This window comes from Trifolium pratense, linkage group LG2 (assembly GCF_020283565.1).
Source record: "Trifolium pratense cultivar HEN17-A07 linkage group LG2, ARS_RC_1.1, whole genome shotgun sequence".
Lineage (NCBI taxonomy): Eukaryota > Viridiplantae > Streptophyta > Magnoliopsida > Fabales > Fabaceae > Trifolium > Trifolium pratense.
This window is the reverse complement of record NC_060060.1, coordinates 10,938,737-10,955,884: the sequence shown is the minus strand read 5'-3', so window position 1 is coordinate 10,955,884 and position 17,148 is coordinate 10,938,737. Positions and strand designations below refer to the sequence as shown.

The window sequence follows — 17,148 nt, the reverse complement described above, 5'->3', positions numbered from 1 at the left end:
ATATTTATTTATTTTATTTATATTAGTATATTATAATATATGTAAATCAATTTAAAACAATACAACTCTACTAAACTATTACATATTTTTAATAAAAATGTTTATTTATAACATAATATAAAAATAATGTGAATATTTAACATAAATATGGACTTTAACATAAGGTTAGTAATAATTTTGTTTATAATTTTCATTAGTCAATATTAAAATCTTTAATTTTTTTTAATTCTATTAAAATTATATGATATTTTATAATTGATCAATTTATTTTTAGTAAAAACGTGGGTAACGGGTATGGGTACCTAGGTACCCATAGGGCATGGGAACGGGAAAAAAATTGTTACCCACGCGGGTATGGGGATGGGTACGGGTATTTTTTCAATCCGCGGGTATGGGGATGGGTACTATAGTACCCTACCCATACCCTACCCATTGCCATTCCTAGTTATTTGGGTTTGAATTTGAAATTTCTGGGACATTTTTTTAAGGCAAAAGTTAGAGTGCAAATTCATTAAACCATTATGTAGTTAAAGAAAAATTGTCATCTCTTCGTCGTCTATGAGAATTATACTCATGACCACGTGGTTAAAAGTATGTGCTCTACTAGTTGAGTCAAAACAGTTATATATTCATTTTTCATTTTTTCTTTTCAGTATGTTAGATTCACACACTATAAGTGTGGAGAAGTAAAAATTGATGAGTTTGAATCCCGCTTCTTCGATATTGTTTTTAATAACTACCAATTGAGCTAGTGGTAGGGGGGGCAATACATTTGATTTTTCTCGAACTAGTTTTGACTAATAAAATACAAATTGATCGTGTTGACCAGAATGATGCGACTTCGCCGGCGTTTGCGGTGGTTGAGAGCGTTTGAGACCCCTGTTGGAGCGGAGGGGGGTTGTGTACCTGCAGGCACTCCGACGCTCAAGTCAGTTTGTGTGTAAGGTTTTCTTGGCTAAAATAATGCGTACCTTGCAAATGAAGTGGAGTCACATATATATAGCCCCCAGCGCTGGGCCAAGACCCTTGATGGCATTAATGACCATCAAGTGGCTGCCGGAAAACGGCTTGGAGGCCTTGATGTGCAGTAAATGCTCATCATTCCGGTTTACGGCCGTTACGATACGCAAGAGTATCAGACCGTTGGAGAGTCGAGTACGTCTCGCGGGCTCTTCATAGTAGCTAGTTCAGGACGTTGCCTGTTCGACACTGTCACTGGCTCGAGCATCTGAGCTCGACCCAAAACACAAATATATATTGTACGAGTGTCTTCAAATGTATATTGTATTGTATGGGAGCACGATATGAAAGTTGGAATTTTTTACATGGATACTTACTACCTTATTCAAATTCTTACGGTTTTTTTATTGAAGAAAAAATATTACAGTGTTAGTGTTATAAAAATCGACTGAAAATAGATGGGGGGATAACCCTTGGAAGCTGAGGAGATAAACAATGAGCTATGTAAGCTGTTTTCATTTTCCAAGTTGGCTTATGGGGCATTTCTTTGGATTTTTAATGTCCTTCTTCTTGTTTTATAGTATATACTTTTTCAGGTTACGGCATTACGCCAATGTCCATTGAGCTACATATATAAATCACATGTCAGAATATAATATTTTTATTTTTTATTTTAATTTGAAAGAATGACATAAGAATCGTGTGAATTTTAGTATAGAGATTTCCATGTATTAAGATATATGAATTGCCTTTGTACATAAAAAAAATATTGAATATAAAAAACCGTTTGGTTAATATTGTTATTGAATCAAACATGTTGATGATTCCTGCAATCACAACCGTTCTGGACTGGGCCTAGAAGTCCAACAGCTGATGATTTGCTAGTTGCCTTTGTACATAAATAAAATATTGAATATAAAAAACCGTTTGGTTAATATTGTTATTGAATCAAACATGTTGATGATTCCTGCAATCACAATCGTTCTGGACTGGGCCTAGAAGTCCAACAGCTGATGATTTGCTAGTTGGGCCGTCGAGCAAGACCCAACGAGAAGCGGTTCACAAATAACTTCTACGAGTCAACGGTTTCAATGTTCGACGTATTGTAACGATCGACCACCAGAATGATGGGCATTAACTGTTCATCGTGGCTTTTCAGCCGTTTTCTGGCAGCCACTTGATGACCATTAATGCCATCAAGGGCCTTGGCCCAGCGCTGGGGCTATATAAACAACCTTCCGCCAACTTCACAAGATACATTATCTTTTCTCTGATAACCTTCACTCTACACTTAAGCTGACTTGAGCGTTGAGTGCCTGCAGGTACACAACCTCCTTTCGCTTCACCGAAGTTTGGAACGGAACAACGCCGGACGCGGTCGCACTTCTGATCAGGTAAGATCGACAACTTTATCACATTCTTTAGACCAATTTCGATAACATAAGTTAATTAAAGTACCAATAAAATTAGGTGTTTGCATATATAAAGTAGAGAAATGAAGATAACATTTTCAACGACGACATGGAATCATGGATAGGTAACACCAGACCACAACAACGATGAATTATTGTGGAGAGAGGAGAAGTTACAAAGGATGGATATGAGACGCGATTTGCTGACAGTGGGATTCGAAGAGGAGTCTTTGTGCTGAATAGAGAATTATGCATTCGAGTATGATAGATTTATCTTATCAGGTTGGTAACCCAACAAAAATTAAGGATTAAAATAACAAAGGATCAATAGGATATGATTAATAATATGTTAAGTTTATCATTTCCTATTGTGCACCAAACAAATGATTTAAACAAGATAGGTTAATTTTATACAATCATGTCTCCCTATCAAGCGCACCAAACGAGCCGAAAGTAACTTAACAAACTTGCAATCAATAAAAAGGTGTTGAATGATATCTGTGCTCGAGCCATATAAATCATATCTCTGAGTGATACTACAACCTCTAGTCATAAGAGTATTATCAGTAGGAAGACAATTCCAAAGAATAAGAGATTTGGAAGGAGGAATGTGTTGATTCCAAATCCTTTTCATCATCCATGAAACCTGCTGCTACCCCAAATCAGGTTCCATATAAAAATAAAGGTTGAACAATATATAAGTGACATAATTTATAGAGAAAGTTAACATGTGCATTTAACTTTTAGGGTTAAATATGTTTTTGGTTCCTATAGTTTCACATAATTTTTGTTTTAGTACCTGAAGTTTCATCGCTCAATGTTTTTAGTCATTGCCCTCCACATGAGTTAATAGATAATGACGTGGCAGTGCCACGTCACTGCCACATGTATTTTTTATTTGCCATGCACCAATCAGATTTTTTATTTATTATTTTTTTCAATTTTTTTTCCAGATTTTTTTTGGCAATCTCATTGCCAATTAAAAAAAAAAACTAGTTTGTTAAAAATTTGATTTTTTAGTTTGTTAATGTTAATAATTAACAATACTAAACTTAACAAAACAACCATCAAACACAACACTTTGCCCATATTTTTTTGTTATGCTTATTTTGTTTTTGTGCTTATAAAAAAAAGTTTATTTTGATTTTTTTATAGTTAAATTAAATTAAACTTACTTTTTAGTAAAAATAGGTGTCAAGTCTGTTAAAATTTTAATAACCAGGACTAAAAGTCTTAATGGAAAAAAATTCCGGAAATTTTTTCACCGTAAAAAAAATATAGGGATTAAAAGCATATTTAACCCATTTAATTATTAACATTAACAAACTAAAAAAGCAAATCTTTAACAAACTAATTTTTCTTTTCTTTTTTTAATTGGGAATGAGGTTGCAAACAAAATTGAAAAAAAACTGACAATTTATTTTTTAAAAATAAAATAAAATTGATCGGTGATGTGGCAAGACCAAAAAAATACATGTGGCAGTGACGTGGCACTGCCACGTCATCATCCTTTAACTAATGTGGACGGCAGAGACTAAAACATTGAGTGATGAAACTTCAGGGACTAAAAAATGTGAAAACAAACTTCAGAGACTAAAACAAAAATTATGTGAAACTATAGGGACCAAAAACATATTTAACCCTAACTTTTATAAAGTTATTTTTTTGTTTTCAATATAAAACATTCAATTTTAGCAAAACTCAATTTATAAATAGGATTGACCAGGCAAATAGACCCACACTCTAATATCTCAACAAAAAAAAAAAAAGGCCCTCAATTAACATATATTTTTTTAATTTAAGGTAGGAATAAAAATGAGAATTTCTTTTTTGTTTTTTTTGACGGAAAGAGAATTTCTTTTTTGTATTGAGTGTGTAATTTTGTTTTTTTACTCTGCTATATCCGTTAAACTCAAATAAAAAATATTTCAACGGCTTTTCTTTGTGAGACAGTAGTGACTGATGCCTCAAAAAGAAAAGAAAAAGTATCAGAGGGAAAACAACGGTAGTTCACCGTCAACAACTTTCTCTCTTCCGCGAAGGCCCAGCCACCGTGCCGCTCTGACGCTACCACCACCGGTAACTTCAAAATTTAAATCTAAACAAAGTTGTTGTTTTTGTTGATGCAATGACGCTTCATATTTGCAATTCATATGCTAATGTGTGAAATGCTTCGCAATGTTGTTATAGTGTTATATCATATCATATCCTGTTAATGCTTCATACTTTGGCATCAATTGAAATTTGTAAATGTTGTTTAATTGAAATTCTGTGGATTACATGGTAAAAAGAATTTAAAATTTTATGATGGCCCAATTCAATCCTCGACAAAAATAAAACCCAAATTACTCCATGACTATGAAGCACCCACACTCCTCAGATTAGACGTGTCCCGTTGTTAGACACGCGTTGGTGTCCGACACCGACACTTATGATTCCATTGAATTATATCATTTTCTCAAATTATTATCGGTGTCAACGTGTCAGTGTCGTGTCTGGTGTCCGAGGCCATGCTTCATAGGTCCATGACATTTTCATATCGGGGACAAACTAGTCCCTCGTTCGTTATACTGAAGGGATTAAGTTTTCCCCAATATGAAAATGTCAAGGACTAATTTGGGTTTAGGAGATACAAAAACTCATATGTCAAAAGAAAAATGTATTATTCTTTTCCAAACCAAACTCAATGCCATGATCATACCACTTGTTTTGAAGTCCAAAAGGAGCTTCTATACAACAGGTTCCAATAGTAGTCTTCCCAAGGCCTGAAATATTTTTACTACAGAATCAACAGATGAAAGCTTTTTTGTGTCCATGGTTTCCAGCACCTCCAAAATATTCTCTTTCCGTTCACTCCCACAAAGAGCCAATAAATAGTTTTCTGCAACATAAGTCGAATAAAGTAAATTTCTAAATCACTATATGAAACAATGTATCTGTTATTGTAGGACAACAATGCAGAGAGAAAAAAGCATCATGTTAATAGTTATGTAACTTATGTCTCTTCACCTAATGGTGGATGCACTGGTTTTGACACATGGATGTTTGACATGAACACTTTTAATAATAAGCTGGATAACAGAAGTGTAGTTGAATACAATTTAGCTTGTGTGTCTATCTTAAAAATATTTTGAACAAAAAAATATACAAATTTTTTCTTATAACTGAAGCCTGAAGGTAGTAACCACTAGGCATCTAGAGTGGTTGGCTGGTGTGCACCAGTAGCTAGAGTAGTTTTTTTTTCTTCTTCTCATAAGTTCCATCCAAACCGAGACAATCTTATTCGAGACAGTTATCCCATTGCCCAGTTGTGTATTTTTATTTCTGCAAATGCTTTAGTTTTTTCTTTCAAATCTTGGATTTGCTTAGTTTTGTTGTTTATTAATTACCCTGATGGTGCTAACTTATTGTCTTACATTATTAATTTACTATTATAATTATTAATTGAAGTTCTAAAGTTCCTGGATTTGCAACTGGTTGTGCAACCTCAATCTCAATGGCTGACTCCAGTCCAACTGCATCTACTTCTAATGGCACCCCCACATATTCTTGTTTCCAACGAACGGTTAGGTTACTCGCTTTCCCCTTCATTCCTACTTCTTATTCTTCTCTCTCATCTCACTTTGTTTTCTTTTTCCCTTTCAATCTGTAGGTTACTCTATACGATTGGTGGCTTGTTAAATCTCAAAAAGACTTCCAAGGGAAGTGTGTAGCCATCTCTGGCATCTCTTCCAGAAAGTAAGTTCTCTGTTAGGGTTCACCTGAACCACATTATGTGTAGAATATTGTGTCATTACTGAAACAATTTAGTGTGTTCTTTTTTCTGTTTTTTTTTTGTTGAAATTGATTTTGCATAATTTATTGACTGTGTTTTCACTCTTAAAAATAAGTTGGATAAAAACTTGGTTTAGGTTTTTCAAGCAAATGCGAAATCAGAATCCAGAGATCATTTATTTGTTTTTAACTGAAATGAAATTACTGTATCATGTTCGACAAATATAATATCTATGATAATTGTTTGTAATGTTTTAATAAACACATATTTAATATTGTGATTTAGGGAAGAAGCGGTCCGTATATTCAATTCTGCTCCTATTATCAAAAGATATGATGAGTTTTCCCTTGAGACTGCCGATGGTATATATGTTCTCATCAGGGGTTTCATCCACAAGCAACACACGCTGGATAATGGTTTTACTTCCGAGGTTTGTTTGTTGTCAATAGTGTCAGTGTCCTTCGTGGTTGGTCTTGGAAAATTTTGTTTATAATGGTACTTGTTCCTCATTTAATTGATGATGTTGAGTTTAAGTGCTACCCCTGATGAGTTTTTGTTTTTGTTTTTTTTTTCTTTTCTTTTCTACTTTATGGTCAGATTTTCAAGAGTTTTTTATTCGGCTTTCCTCAAAACTGGGAAAGTTGTGCTCTAGGTTGCTTCAGAGAAGAAGCAGAAGTTGGTGCTTATTCGGTCAATGTTGTTATGGATAATGTATCTGCAGGTTTTGAAGAAATCTCGGCTGACGGTAAATATTTTGGTGATGGCTATAAATGATTTGTGTCCATGTCTTATAGTTTTTTTCCGATTTATTTATTGAGTGGTTGTTTTAATTGCTGTTGCAGGTGAGGAAAAATCCATTCCTACTTCGTTGATATTGCCTGAAGAGGCCCCAGAAAATTGCAAGACACCATTCCTTGGAGATGGATGCAAAGTCTCAAAGGGGTTGAGTGGGATAGATGTTGCTTGTGGTAGGGGTGGAAATAGGCGTAGTAGCAGGTTGCATAATATTAATGCGTATCAGCGGAAGAAGCATAAGAAGCAGCATGCATCTAGAAGTCCTCTCAAGTGTCCCGATGAAGAACCGAGCTATACCTCCAAGGCCATGGAAAATTGTAATTCGGATACTGCTGTGCTTGATAATGTATCAGCAAATCTTCTAGAAATCCCATCTGATGGTAAATGCTTAGACATGTTGTTTGTTAATGATTTGTGTGTATGTTTATTCTAGTCTTATTTGTTTAATGTTTTATCATTTCTTTTATCTACAATCTCTATATCTTTTGGTATTTTAATTGTTATTGCAGCCGTGGAAAATTCTTTCCCTACGTCTTTGGTAACCTCGGAAAAGGCCATGGAAGATTGCAATAAGTTATTCCTTGAAGATGAACACGATATGTCAATTAAGACGGGTGAGGTCAATGTTGTTCATGGTAGTGGTGCGAATAGACGTAGTGCCCGGTTGCATAATGTTAAACTCTACCAGAAGAAGCAACCTGCTATTGGAGGTCCTGCAACACATCCTGATAAAGACCAGACCTCTGCCTCAGCTGCTTTGGAGAAGAGTGATGGAAGGTCGGAAACTCTATCAACACAATCACAAAAGGGAATAGTAAACACATTATCTGGGCAGGTCTCTAATAAATCCAGATCCAGAATTTCCAAAACTCCTTCAGCAAAAACTGAAGGATGTTATAAGAAAAAAAGGGTGACGGTTGAAAGAGAAGCAGTCCGGCCTAAGAGAAAAATTATTAAATCCGCATCTTCTGTAAAATCTCCACAAGGAAGTGATGTTAGTCCACTGAACAAGGGAAGTAAACAGAGATTATCCACAATGTCTCCGGAGTCCTTGAGTCTCAAAAAATCTAGATCTGGTAAAATTTTCAATCATTGTTAATTCATGCAATGCATCTTATTTGGTAACGGATGAAATATACACTCTTATTTTGCATGCAATCTCATTCACGCTATCCAACACTTCTCACCCAATTCTATTGTTAGCATTCTTTATACAGTCATTTGAAAAGCCATTTACTTTGTACTTTAATCTTTATGTTTGGGTTATGTTGCAGGTAGGTTACTTATACCTCCCTTGGAGTGTTGGCGCAATCAAATACCTATTTTTAATAGGGTATGTTATACCTTCATTTGATTGTGCAGATTTTTCTCGGTTGCCATTGATAGACATCCTACACACCCACATCATATATTGGATTTGTTTTCTCTTTGGAGTGGGATTTAAGGGTGAAAATTTACAACCTACAATCTCTTAACTGTTTCTTTTTACATGTTACCATCCAGGACCATGAAATTACTGGAATTCAGGAAGGCTCGTCTTTGATATCACCTTTTAGAGGCATTTCACCATCATTGGGCAGGTACATATTTCTTAAATTCTTTGTTGAGAAACATTTTCCAGTTAAATCTGATAAGAACTTTTGATGTGGAATGGCATATTTCGTCTAATTATCTCAGGCCAACTAACCTAAATAGTTCTCACTAACAAACACCCAATTGAGGTTCCGGAGAAGGATAGGATTAGCCCAAGTTATTCAGAATATTTCTTTATGTTATTTGTGAAGGAGATCACTGGTTTCTTTAGATTTCTTTTACAATTTGATCATCATTGTTGTTGCTTATTTGGTAATAGTAATTGTTTACTGGGGAATGTCTGAGCTGGAGAAATAGAAGTCTAATCCACCGGCTGCATTATTTAATCTTCGGAATAGATGTTCTTCTAATTTTGACATGATACTTTGCACACCTATCTTGAATCGTTGTCCTAATTTTATTGTTGACTTCAGTAAGTTAAGAGTATAATAAGTCAAAGTTGTATTCTGAAACATGCAGGCTCATGATCAAGTTAATAGATCCAAATCCAAAGTTAGAATAGTAATTGTCTTATATGAATTAAATATCTAATCTTAATCAAGTGTCTGCATGTTTTGTAATATATGGGTAATTAACTATAGCTTCAATGCTGGCTCGAACGAAATCTCCACCACCTGGAGAGGAAAACAAATCAGTGCCTTAACGTGAATAAAGTTGTGCATTGAACAAAATAATTTAGGCTACTCCAACATGTCAAAGCATCAGTTGCACCAAGCCTGTTTCTCCTTTTCGAATGCACTACCCGCAGTTTAAATAAATGTATTTTAGTTTAAATGTTTTAGTTCTCCCATCAATGAACCCATCTGTCTTTATTTTCTTTTCACATTGTTTATCCTTTTTTTTTTGTTTCGGTGACTGTTGCCATCCTTTCTTTTGGTATATGAAAGGAATTCCCAAAATTGAGCAGAATTGAATAAACATGAGAATGATTCTAAACTAGAATAAAGATTAATCAGAAAATTGAGAAAAGAGTTCTGAACCTTGTACTCAAGGCTACCCCAAAGGAGCACTCTCCTTTCAATAGAGCAAAACAGGGTTTATTTTTAATCTTTTTAATTATTTTGAAACATGGAGAAATCTATTTGCTTATTAATCATTTCAATTAGTTTTTTTTTTCTTGACGTATCTTTGAACTGTTTAACTTGACTATGGAGTTTGCTTGGTGATCAACAGTTCACTAATGTTTCATAACATTGAAGTTTAATATACTAATGATTCATTGTTTTTTATTAGGTTTTGAAGTTCTGATTGGAGACATACATCTACATATCACAACAGTTTGAGCATTTTGGAGGATAAAATTGTAAAGATCCTTTGAAGTATTCACTGGTCAGCTGTTGGGTGTGTATCTAGCTGGTGTTTTGGTTTGTTGGTATCAAATCTTTAGCTTCTTAGCTTACATGTATATGAATGTCTTGGTCAAAATTAGAGGTTTAATAGTTTGCACTCTCTAATTAAGGTCTATATGTCACTTCTGACTCACTGGTGGTGACACCAAACAACTCAATCACAATTGACAAAGTTATTATAACTAGAATTATGGATGTTCGCCCGGTTCTTTTAATCAGTATTGAGAGAAAAAAAAAAATCTAATCATAAGATAAAATTACAGGTAGTTTGGTTTGATTTAGACGACGGTGGAGATAATGAATAACAAAATCACCTAAATTAGAGTCGCGATGGTAAAGATATCACATTTTATATACAATGGTTGAATCCAATATCTCTCATTTATTCACATCAAGAGGTCATTTCTAGTCATTAGACTACCTACCTGATCAACAAAAAAAAGTGCAATGTGAAATAACAAATAAATAGAGAAAGTCTATCCCAAAGAATTCCATTTTTGTTACTAGCAAAATCTATAAAGAAAACAATACCCACCACACTATTAATTAAATCTCATTAAAATAGAAATAATCTCACCGTAATAGGAACAATATCAGTTCAGTTAAATTTTGTTTTTATTTTTGTAAATGTAATAAAGAAAAAAGAAACCCATAGTCAATTGACCAAATCAAAAGTAATTTTGACGGGTCAAATAACTCTATTGACTAATTCCACATCTAAACTTGCACATTTGCCTAATTTAGTCATTAACATCACCTAATCCTAACACATTATGACGTGGCATAACACAATTAGCCATATCAAACAAACAACCTTGTCATTCCATTCCCAACACCAAACCAACCTAACCATTATTGTCTATCCTCAACAATCCTCTCTGTAAAACAAACAAAACCTTTTCACTTCAATTTTATCCATTCAACATTAACATCCTCTTCACGATTTCTCAGTTAACTTCTCTTCCTTTTCTCTTATTTATTACATCCACCTACAAAGCAATTTTAATTTATTATATCTTTATTTTAACTTTTCATGAGAAGAAGTAAAGAGAATAATAATAATAATACTAATAATAATAATAATCAACATTAACATTAATATTAACAATGACAGGTTCATCAAGACAAGGACGCATATTCTTAGATGAAGGAAGCATTCATGGTGGAAGATATGGAAAATTAAAAAAGAACGACGAATTTGACGGTTACAACTCCGACAACCACCCAAGAAAAAACAGTCCTGTCATCACCACCACTGACGCACCACATTTAGATCCTCAAATGGCATTGGACAATTCACCATACGACGCATCTCTCTCACCATTATCAAAATCACCATGGTCTTCTCACCTCAATGAAGACACTTCATCCGCCGAAGATGCTCTTGTTGGTTCATTGGTTCGCGAAGAAGGTCACATTTACTCGCTCGCAGCTACAAAGGATTTATTATACACCGGTTCAGATAGTAAAAACATTCGTGTTTGGAAGCATCAAAAGGAATTTGCGGGGTTTAAATCAAACAGCGGTTTAGTGAAAGCCATTGTGATCGCCGGTGAGAAAATTCTTACTGGACATCAAGACGGGAGAATTCGCGTCTGGAGAGTGTCCAGTAAGAATGAACAAGTTCATAAAAGAGTTGCCACTTTACCAACTTTAAGAAATTATATCAAATGTTCAATAAAACCGAGCAACTATGTTGAAGTTAGACGAAATCGTAATGTGTTATGGATTAAACATTGCGATGCAATTTCGTGTTTGAGCTTAACAGAAGATCTTACTTTAATTTACTCAGCTTCATGGGATAAAACATTTAAAGTTTGGCGTGCTTCGAATTACAAATGTTTAGAATCAGTAACAGCGCATGATGACGCCGTTAACGCGCTTGTGGCTGGGTTTGATGGTTTGGTTTTTACCGGTTCAGCTGATGGAACAGTTAAGATTTGGCGGCGTGAAATGCAAGGGAAAGGAACAAAGCATTTTTTTTCACAAACATTGTTGAAACAAGAATGTGCTGTAACGGCTTTAGCATTAAACGGGGAAGGGACATTTTTATACGCAGGTTCTTCAGATGGATTGGTTAATTATTGGGTGCGGGCAACGAATTTGGAACACGCCGGAATTTTGAGAGGTCATAAATTGGCGGTTTTGTGTTTAACGACAGCTGGAAGTTTGATATTTAGTGGTTCTGCTGACATGTCAATTTGTGTGTGGAAAAGAACGATGAGTAATGAACATATTTGTACGACGGTGTTGAGTGGACATACCGGACCAGTGAAGTGTCTCGCCGCCGAGAAAGATCCCGATGCGATGTTGAATGAGAAAAAGTGGATATTGTATAGTGGAAGTTTGGATAAATCTGTTAAGGTTTGGAAGGTTACAGAGAGTGGGGCCCCTGGACAACATAATCACCAACCACCACCGCGCCTTAGTGTTTCCGGACCACCACCACGAGTTAGTGTTACCGGAGCACCACAGCGACATAGTGTTAGTAGCAATAATGACTTTCCTAGAGTTTCGTCGATAAGGAAAATGGGATCACGAAGATACTAGGGTTTGTGGTTTGTGTTTATGAATCATGATGTTGCATTTTTTCTTTTGTCATTAATGTTTATATTGCTAACATCAACTTTCTTCTCTTGATTGTAAATGTATGAATCATGACTTTCTTCAAATGGTTTTACTGTTACTATTGGTGATGACAGAAGTAAATTGTGCAAATTATTACGATTAATAATTACATGCAAATGGAATTATATGTATATATAATAGTGCATGGAGGATTGATTTCTAAAATTACAAGACAAAACAATGTCATTGAAAAAAAGAACCAAGTGAAGTGAGATGTTGCAAATGTCATAGAAGATATTCATTTTTGGCATAGTATTGACACTGAGTTTATGTTATTGAAGGAAGCTAGTTTCAATCTGGTATATGTTTGGGAGATCTATCATAATTGATTTAGTTTGGTTTTTAAGATTTTGAGTTTAAATGCATGATTTAGTCATTTTAGAGTGTGTGATTTGAATCATGTTATAATCATTTTTTGGTCTTGATAGAGTTATGTTTACAATTAGGTCCAAAGATTGCCTATTTCACAACATGGATGTTCACACTCTGCTTACTCTGTATTTGGAATCTTACTCATTGTATATATAACACTAAATTTTTCCTTAGCATGAAGAATTGATCTAGGGATTTCAATAGTCTTGGCTTTCTTCTTAGGTCAAATCTATGGTATACAAAGATACATCTTTCATTCGGTATGCACAAACTTATTTTAACCATTAAATTAATAAGTCTTATCATTGGATCAAATGAGATGTGATGTGACATATTAATCTAATTGTGAGATTTATTGATCTAATAGTTAAAACACGTTTGTGCATGATGAAAAACTTATCTCACTTGTATATAATAATAGACAAAACCTTCAATTTATAGATATGTTGAGAAAACATGAGACTTGTGAAAAGAAGCCGATGGGCGATTTGCGTTGACTAGTTACAAGGTTAGGGTGTGACATTTTAAAATTTTTATTACAAAAGTACAAATGTGGTCGTTGCATGTATGGCATGGATTTAACTACATTGATGCATGTGACTATTAATATGCTTAAGTGGCCAAATAGCGGTTAATTATTGTTTTATATTAAAAAACTGTGTAAAAAAATAAAAAATTATCTTCTTTTTTTTCAACATTAATCATTGAGCTTTTGTCAACAAATGTAAGTTATATATTTTTAATTTAATTGAATAACTAATGTAAGTTATATATTTTTCAAGAAAAACTCAAAAAGATAAATAATAAAAACATTTTAAAACTTAAAAGGTTTTATGCAGAAAATATCAAAATTTAAAAGATCTAAAATTCGAATTAGTGGCAGATTTTTGTGACAGAATATTTAGAGAGAATTAATTTTGACACGATTACCTAATAAAATTAAGGGTCATGTTAACTTGTGCCCTAAGGGCACATTAAGTTACCTAAAAATAGAAATATAGCATTTAATGATACAAAGAATTTAATGTTTAGATAATTGAATATACCACAAGTTCAATAAATATTTTCCACATTTATCTTCTTAACATGTGCCCTTAAGGGCACAAGTTAACATTCTCCTAAAATTAAAACTAATTACTTTTATGACAAATTTTGTGATGAAATGTTTGTGAGGAAAATTATACGTAAAATTTCATCTCCAACATTAGGGAATTTAATTTTAAGAAAAATCACGACTTTCTATCACTAACTCCATCACAATTTTTGAGGAATTTTATTCTCTCCCTAAATTTAGGCACCAATTTGTGTTTTTTTAGTGTTATCAGCACAAGCATAACTTTTTTTTTTTTTTACCGTCAGTCTAATCTAGTTAGGAGCCAGTTCTGACATTAAGTGTGGTTCTAGCTTCTTCTCGATCGCAATTGCGGGAGATCGAACCGTGATCATTTTCTACCAAATTCAGCGTCAATTATCACTGAACTAATTAACGATCGGTAACACATGCATAACTTAAATGACAATGAAATATAATTTTCCGCATATTGTCTTGATTAATCACCAAGAAAGACATAAAATCCCAAAGATTGGTCATGTTAACAAATACTCTGAGACACTAATTAACCAGGTAAAACATAGAAATTTTTTTCTTTTCTGAACACTTTAGGATTTTCCTTAATTAGATCATATACTTTGCAAAAGCATCGATATCATTTGATTAACAACGCCTTAATCTAAACCAGAAGAGGATGAAAAATCATTTGAACAACTAATATGCAATTAATCAATCAATTAATATTGTCATGATCTAACAGGAAAATAATCCTCATGTGATTAAAACTCTAAAATGACAAACAGAAGAGTCCAATAAAAGAAAGAATCGCACGCAAGACAGTGGTGAAAAACACCTAGCTAGGTCGAATCAGAATCCAGTAACGTGTACTACTATTTCTCGTAATACAGCATGGCATGAAAGGGAAAACGTAAGAAATAAAAAAACCAAAAAACAACAAAGAGATAAAAAAATAGTACTCCGTAATTGAATAACTGATTTTTATTCTAGAAAGAAAAACAAAGATAACTAATTAACTGTGTAATCCTTCATTCATCATTGAACTTTGTCACAGTAATGACTCATTTTTGGTCGTGGGTGACTAGGTGGAATATGTACATGCATGCATGTAGCAACAAAAACCAGGGCCACCCCACCCTTTTTTAGTTACTAAAAAGGAAATTAGATGAAAGGGAAATCCATACACCTTTAACTAAAATATAAGAGACGTATAGAAACAGGAAAAATACTCCACAAATTTTAGTTTAATCAATAGAAATGTCAAAATCATTAAGTTGGATGTTATAACTAGAGTTAAATTCGATCTTTTTATTTTGTGCATGTGAATTTTTAATGGTTTAATATTTTGTCTATCTAAAAAAAATACTAAAAAGTAATAATATAAAAAAATGAGCTAAACCAATATTTTAGTTCTTGAAAGTATGACTCGTTGTCATATTAGTCCCTGAATATATCAAAATGGCAAATACATCATTAGTGTCTCTTTTGTTAATAATTTTATTGGTTAAATTAGCTAACGAAAAACACATTTGAGGACCAAGTTGACTACCTAAAAACAAATTTGAAGACCAAAATGACTAATAGAAGAAACACATGTGGACCTAATTATAATTTCGATACACTCAAAAACAAATGTGACAGCGAGAGAATTGGATTAGGTGCAGTCGACTTTTCCATGCAGTCGTTTTATAGTCGTTCGATCATGATCGGATGGTTAAAATAACTACAGTCAATAAATACAGTTTTAATATTATGATCGTCCGATCTCGGATGGCTACCAATGGGCCGACTGCATCGAATCCTGATTCGACAGTGAGATTAGGGACAAAAATGACAGTTTGCCAAAAAAAAAAATGAAAGTAAAAGATTAGATTAGAGTAAGTAGTAGATATTTTAGATAAACAAAACAAAATTGGATAGGATAGGATGCCAAGTTGGGTTGAGGAGAGGAAAAGGACAAAGTGGTCGCCAGCTCGAAACCCCACATTCGCCAAACAAAAAGCACATAGATTCCGTCCATCCACAATTCCCGTTCACTTTCCTGTTCCTCCTTTCTTTTTCACTTCTCTTCCATCACCACACTATTCCATTCACATTATTATTAGTCCATTTAATTGCACTTTTGTCTCTTAATTATCATACCAACTCAACATCAATTTTAGATTAATTTGGAAGGACTTCTACCAAATCACAAAAAGATAAAATATAAGGGTTGAAATAACTAAAAACAATGAGGCCAAAATGTTAAGTATGATTCATATTTATTAGGAAGAGGTTGAAGGGGTCGATAAGTTGTGAAACGAATATTCAAGAAAAAAGTTTTAAATTTAATTTTTTATCGAGAGTTCCTAAAACACTAGTATTTAGCATTTGTCTAAAGTTAAATACACATTTTTTTCAAGACAAAATTTCTATAATTGTTTTTTAACCTTAAGTTTATTATTATGATTAGGGTCATGCTAAATAGTGCCCTTGGGGCACTAGTTAAGCATACTAAAAAAGGAAACAAATGATAAAATTAATGATGAGAGAGAATAACTTTTGGGGAATTTGTGGAGCACATAAAGTGGATTATCTCATCCCAACTGAATTTTCTCTATATGTATGAGTCAGAAATCGAGCCCCTAACCATATACTTAAAAGGAGCAAAATTCTTACCACTTAGATCAATTCATCGTCGGTCCTTTATTGCTAATCCTAAGCCTCCTTTTAAAAAAAAGGCTTAACTACACATTTGGTCCCTTACGTTTATTTTAGGTTTCAATTTGGTCCCTTATGTTTAAAAAGTATCAATTTGGTCTCTTACGTTTATTTTAGGTTTCAAGTTAGTCCTTTCCGTTAGTTTTGTCACTAACACCGTTTGAACAGTACACGTGTCAGCGTGTCCAAGTGCCACGTGTCAGTCCACATTTGCAAATTGACTGCCACATGTGACAAAATTGACGGAAAGGACTAACTTGAAACCTAAAATAAACGTAAGGGACCAAATTGATATTTTTTAAACGTAAGGGACCAAATTGAAACCTAAAATAAACGTAAGGGACCAAATGTATAGTTAAGCCTAAAAAAAGTTATGTACTTAGATATAAACACTTATACGTGTATTTATTATTATTTTTGGTCCTCGTGAATTATTGGCAGTAGCATCATCACATGAATATATATATATTTTTGACATATCATCACATGAAATTT

At 33.6% G+C, this 17,148-nt stretch overlaps 2 protein-coding genes across 3 annotated transcripts; both read left to right on the top strand.

Moving 5' to 3' along the window:
• The first annotated feature begins 4,302 nt into the window (after nucleotides 1–4,302).
• LOC123905656 (kinetochore-associated protein KNL-2 homolog) lies at nucleotides 4,303–10,072 on the top strand. Of its 2 annotated transcripts, none has more exons than XM_045955347.1 (10): nucleotides 4,303–4,451; nucleotides 5,823–5,937; nucleotides 6,025–6,110; nucleotides 6,433–6,577; nucleotides 6,745–6,892; nucleotides 6,990–7,322; nucleotides 7,452–8,018; nucleotides 8,217–8,275; nucleotides 8,446–8,522; nucleotides 9,769–10,072. In XM_045955347.1, exons 2-10 carry the CDS (start codon nucleotides 5,869–5,871, stop codon nucleotides 9,773–9,775), a joined length of 1,491 nt encoding a protein of 496 aa, XP_045811303.1. In that variant the 5' UTR covers nucleotides 4,303–4,451; nucleotides 5,823–5,868; the 3' UTR covers nucleotides 9,776–10,072. The 2 variants fall into 2 exon arrangements, with proteins under 2 accessions (XP_045811303.1, XP_045811302.1); XM_045955346.1 differs by lacking the exon at nucleotides 9,769–10,072 and adding an exon at nucleotides 8,620–9,287 and having other exon boundaries at nucleotides 4,317–4,451.
• A 589-nt stretch (nucleotides 10,073–10,661) lies between these two features.
• Nucleotides 10,662–12,588, top strand: LOC123905654 (protein JINGUBANG-like). Its single transcript, XM_045955338.1, has one exon. The coding sequence runs from the start codon at nucleotides 10,992–10,994 to the stop codon at nucleotides 12,432–12,434; it is 1,443 nt and encodes a 480-aa protein (XP_045811294.1). The 5' UTR covers nucleotides 10,662–10,991; the 3' UTR covers nucleotides 12,435–12,588.
• The last annotated feature ends 4,560 nt before the right edge of the window (nucleotides 12,589–17,148 follow it).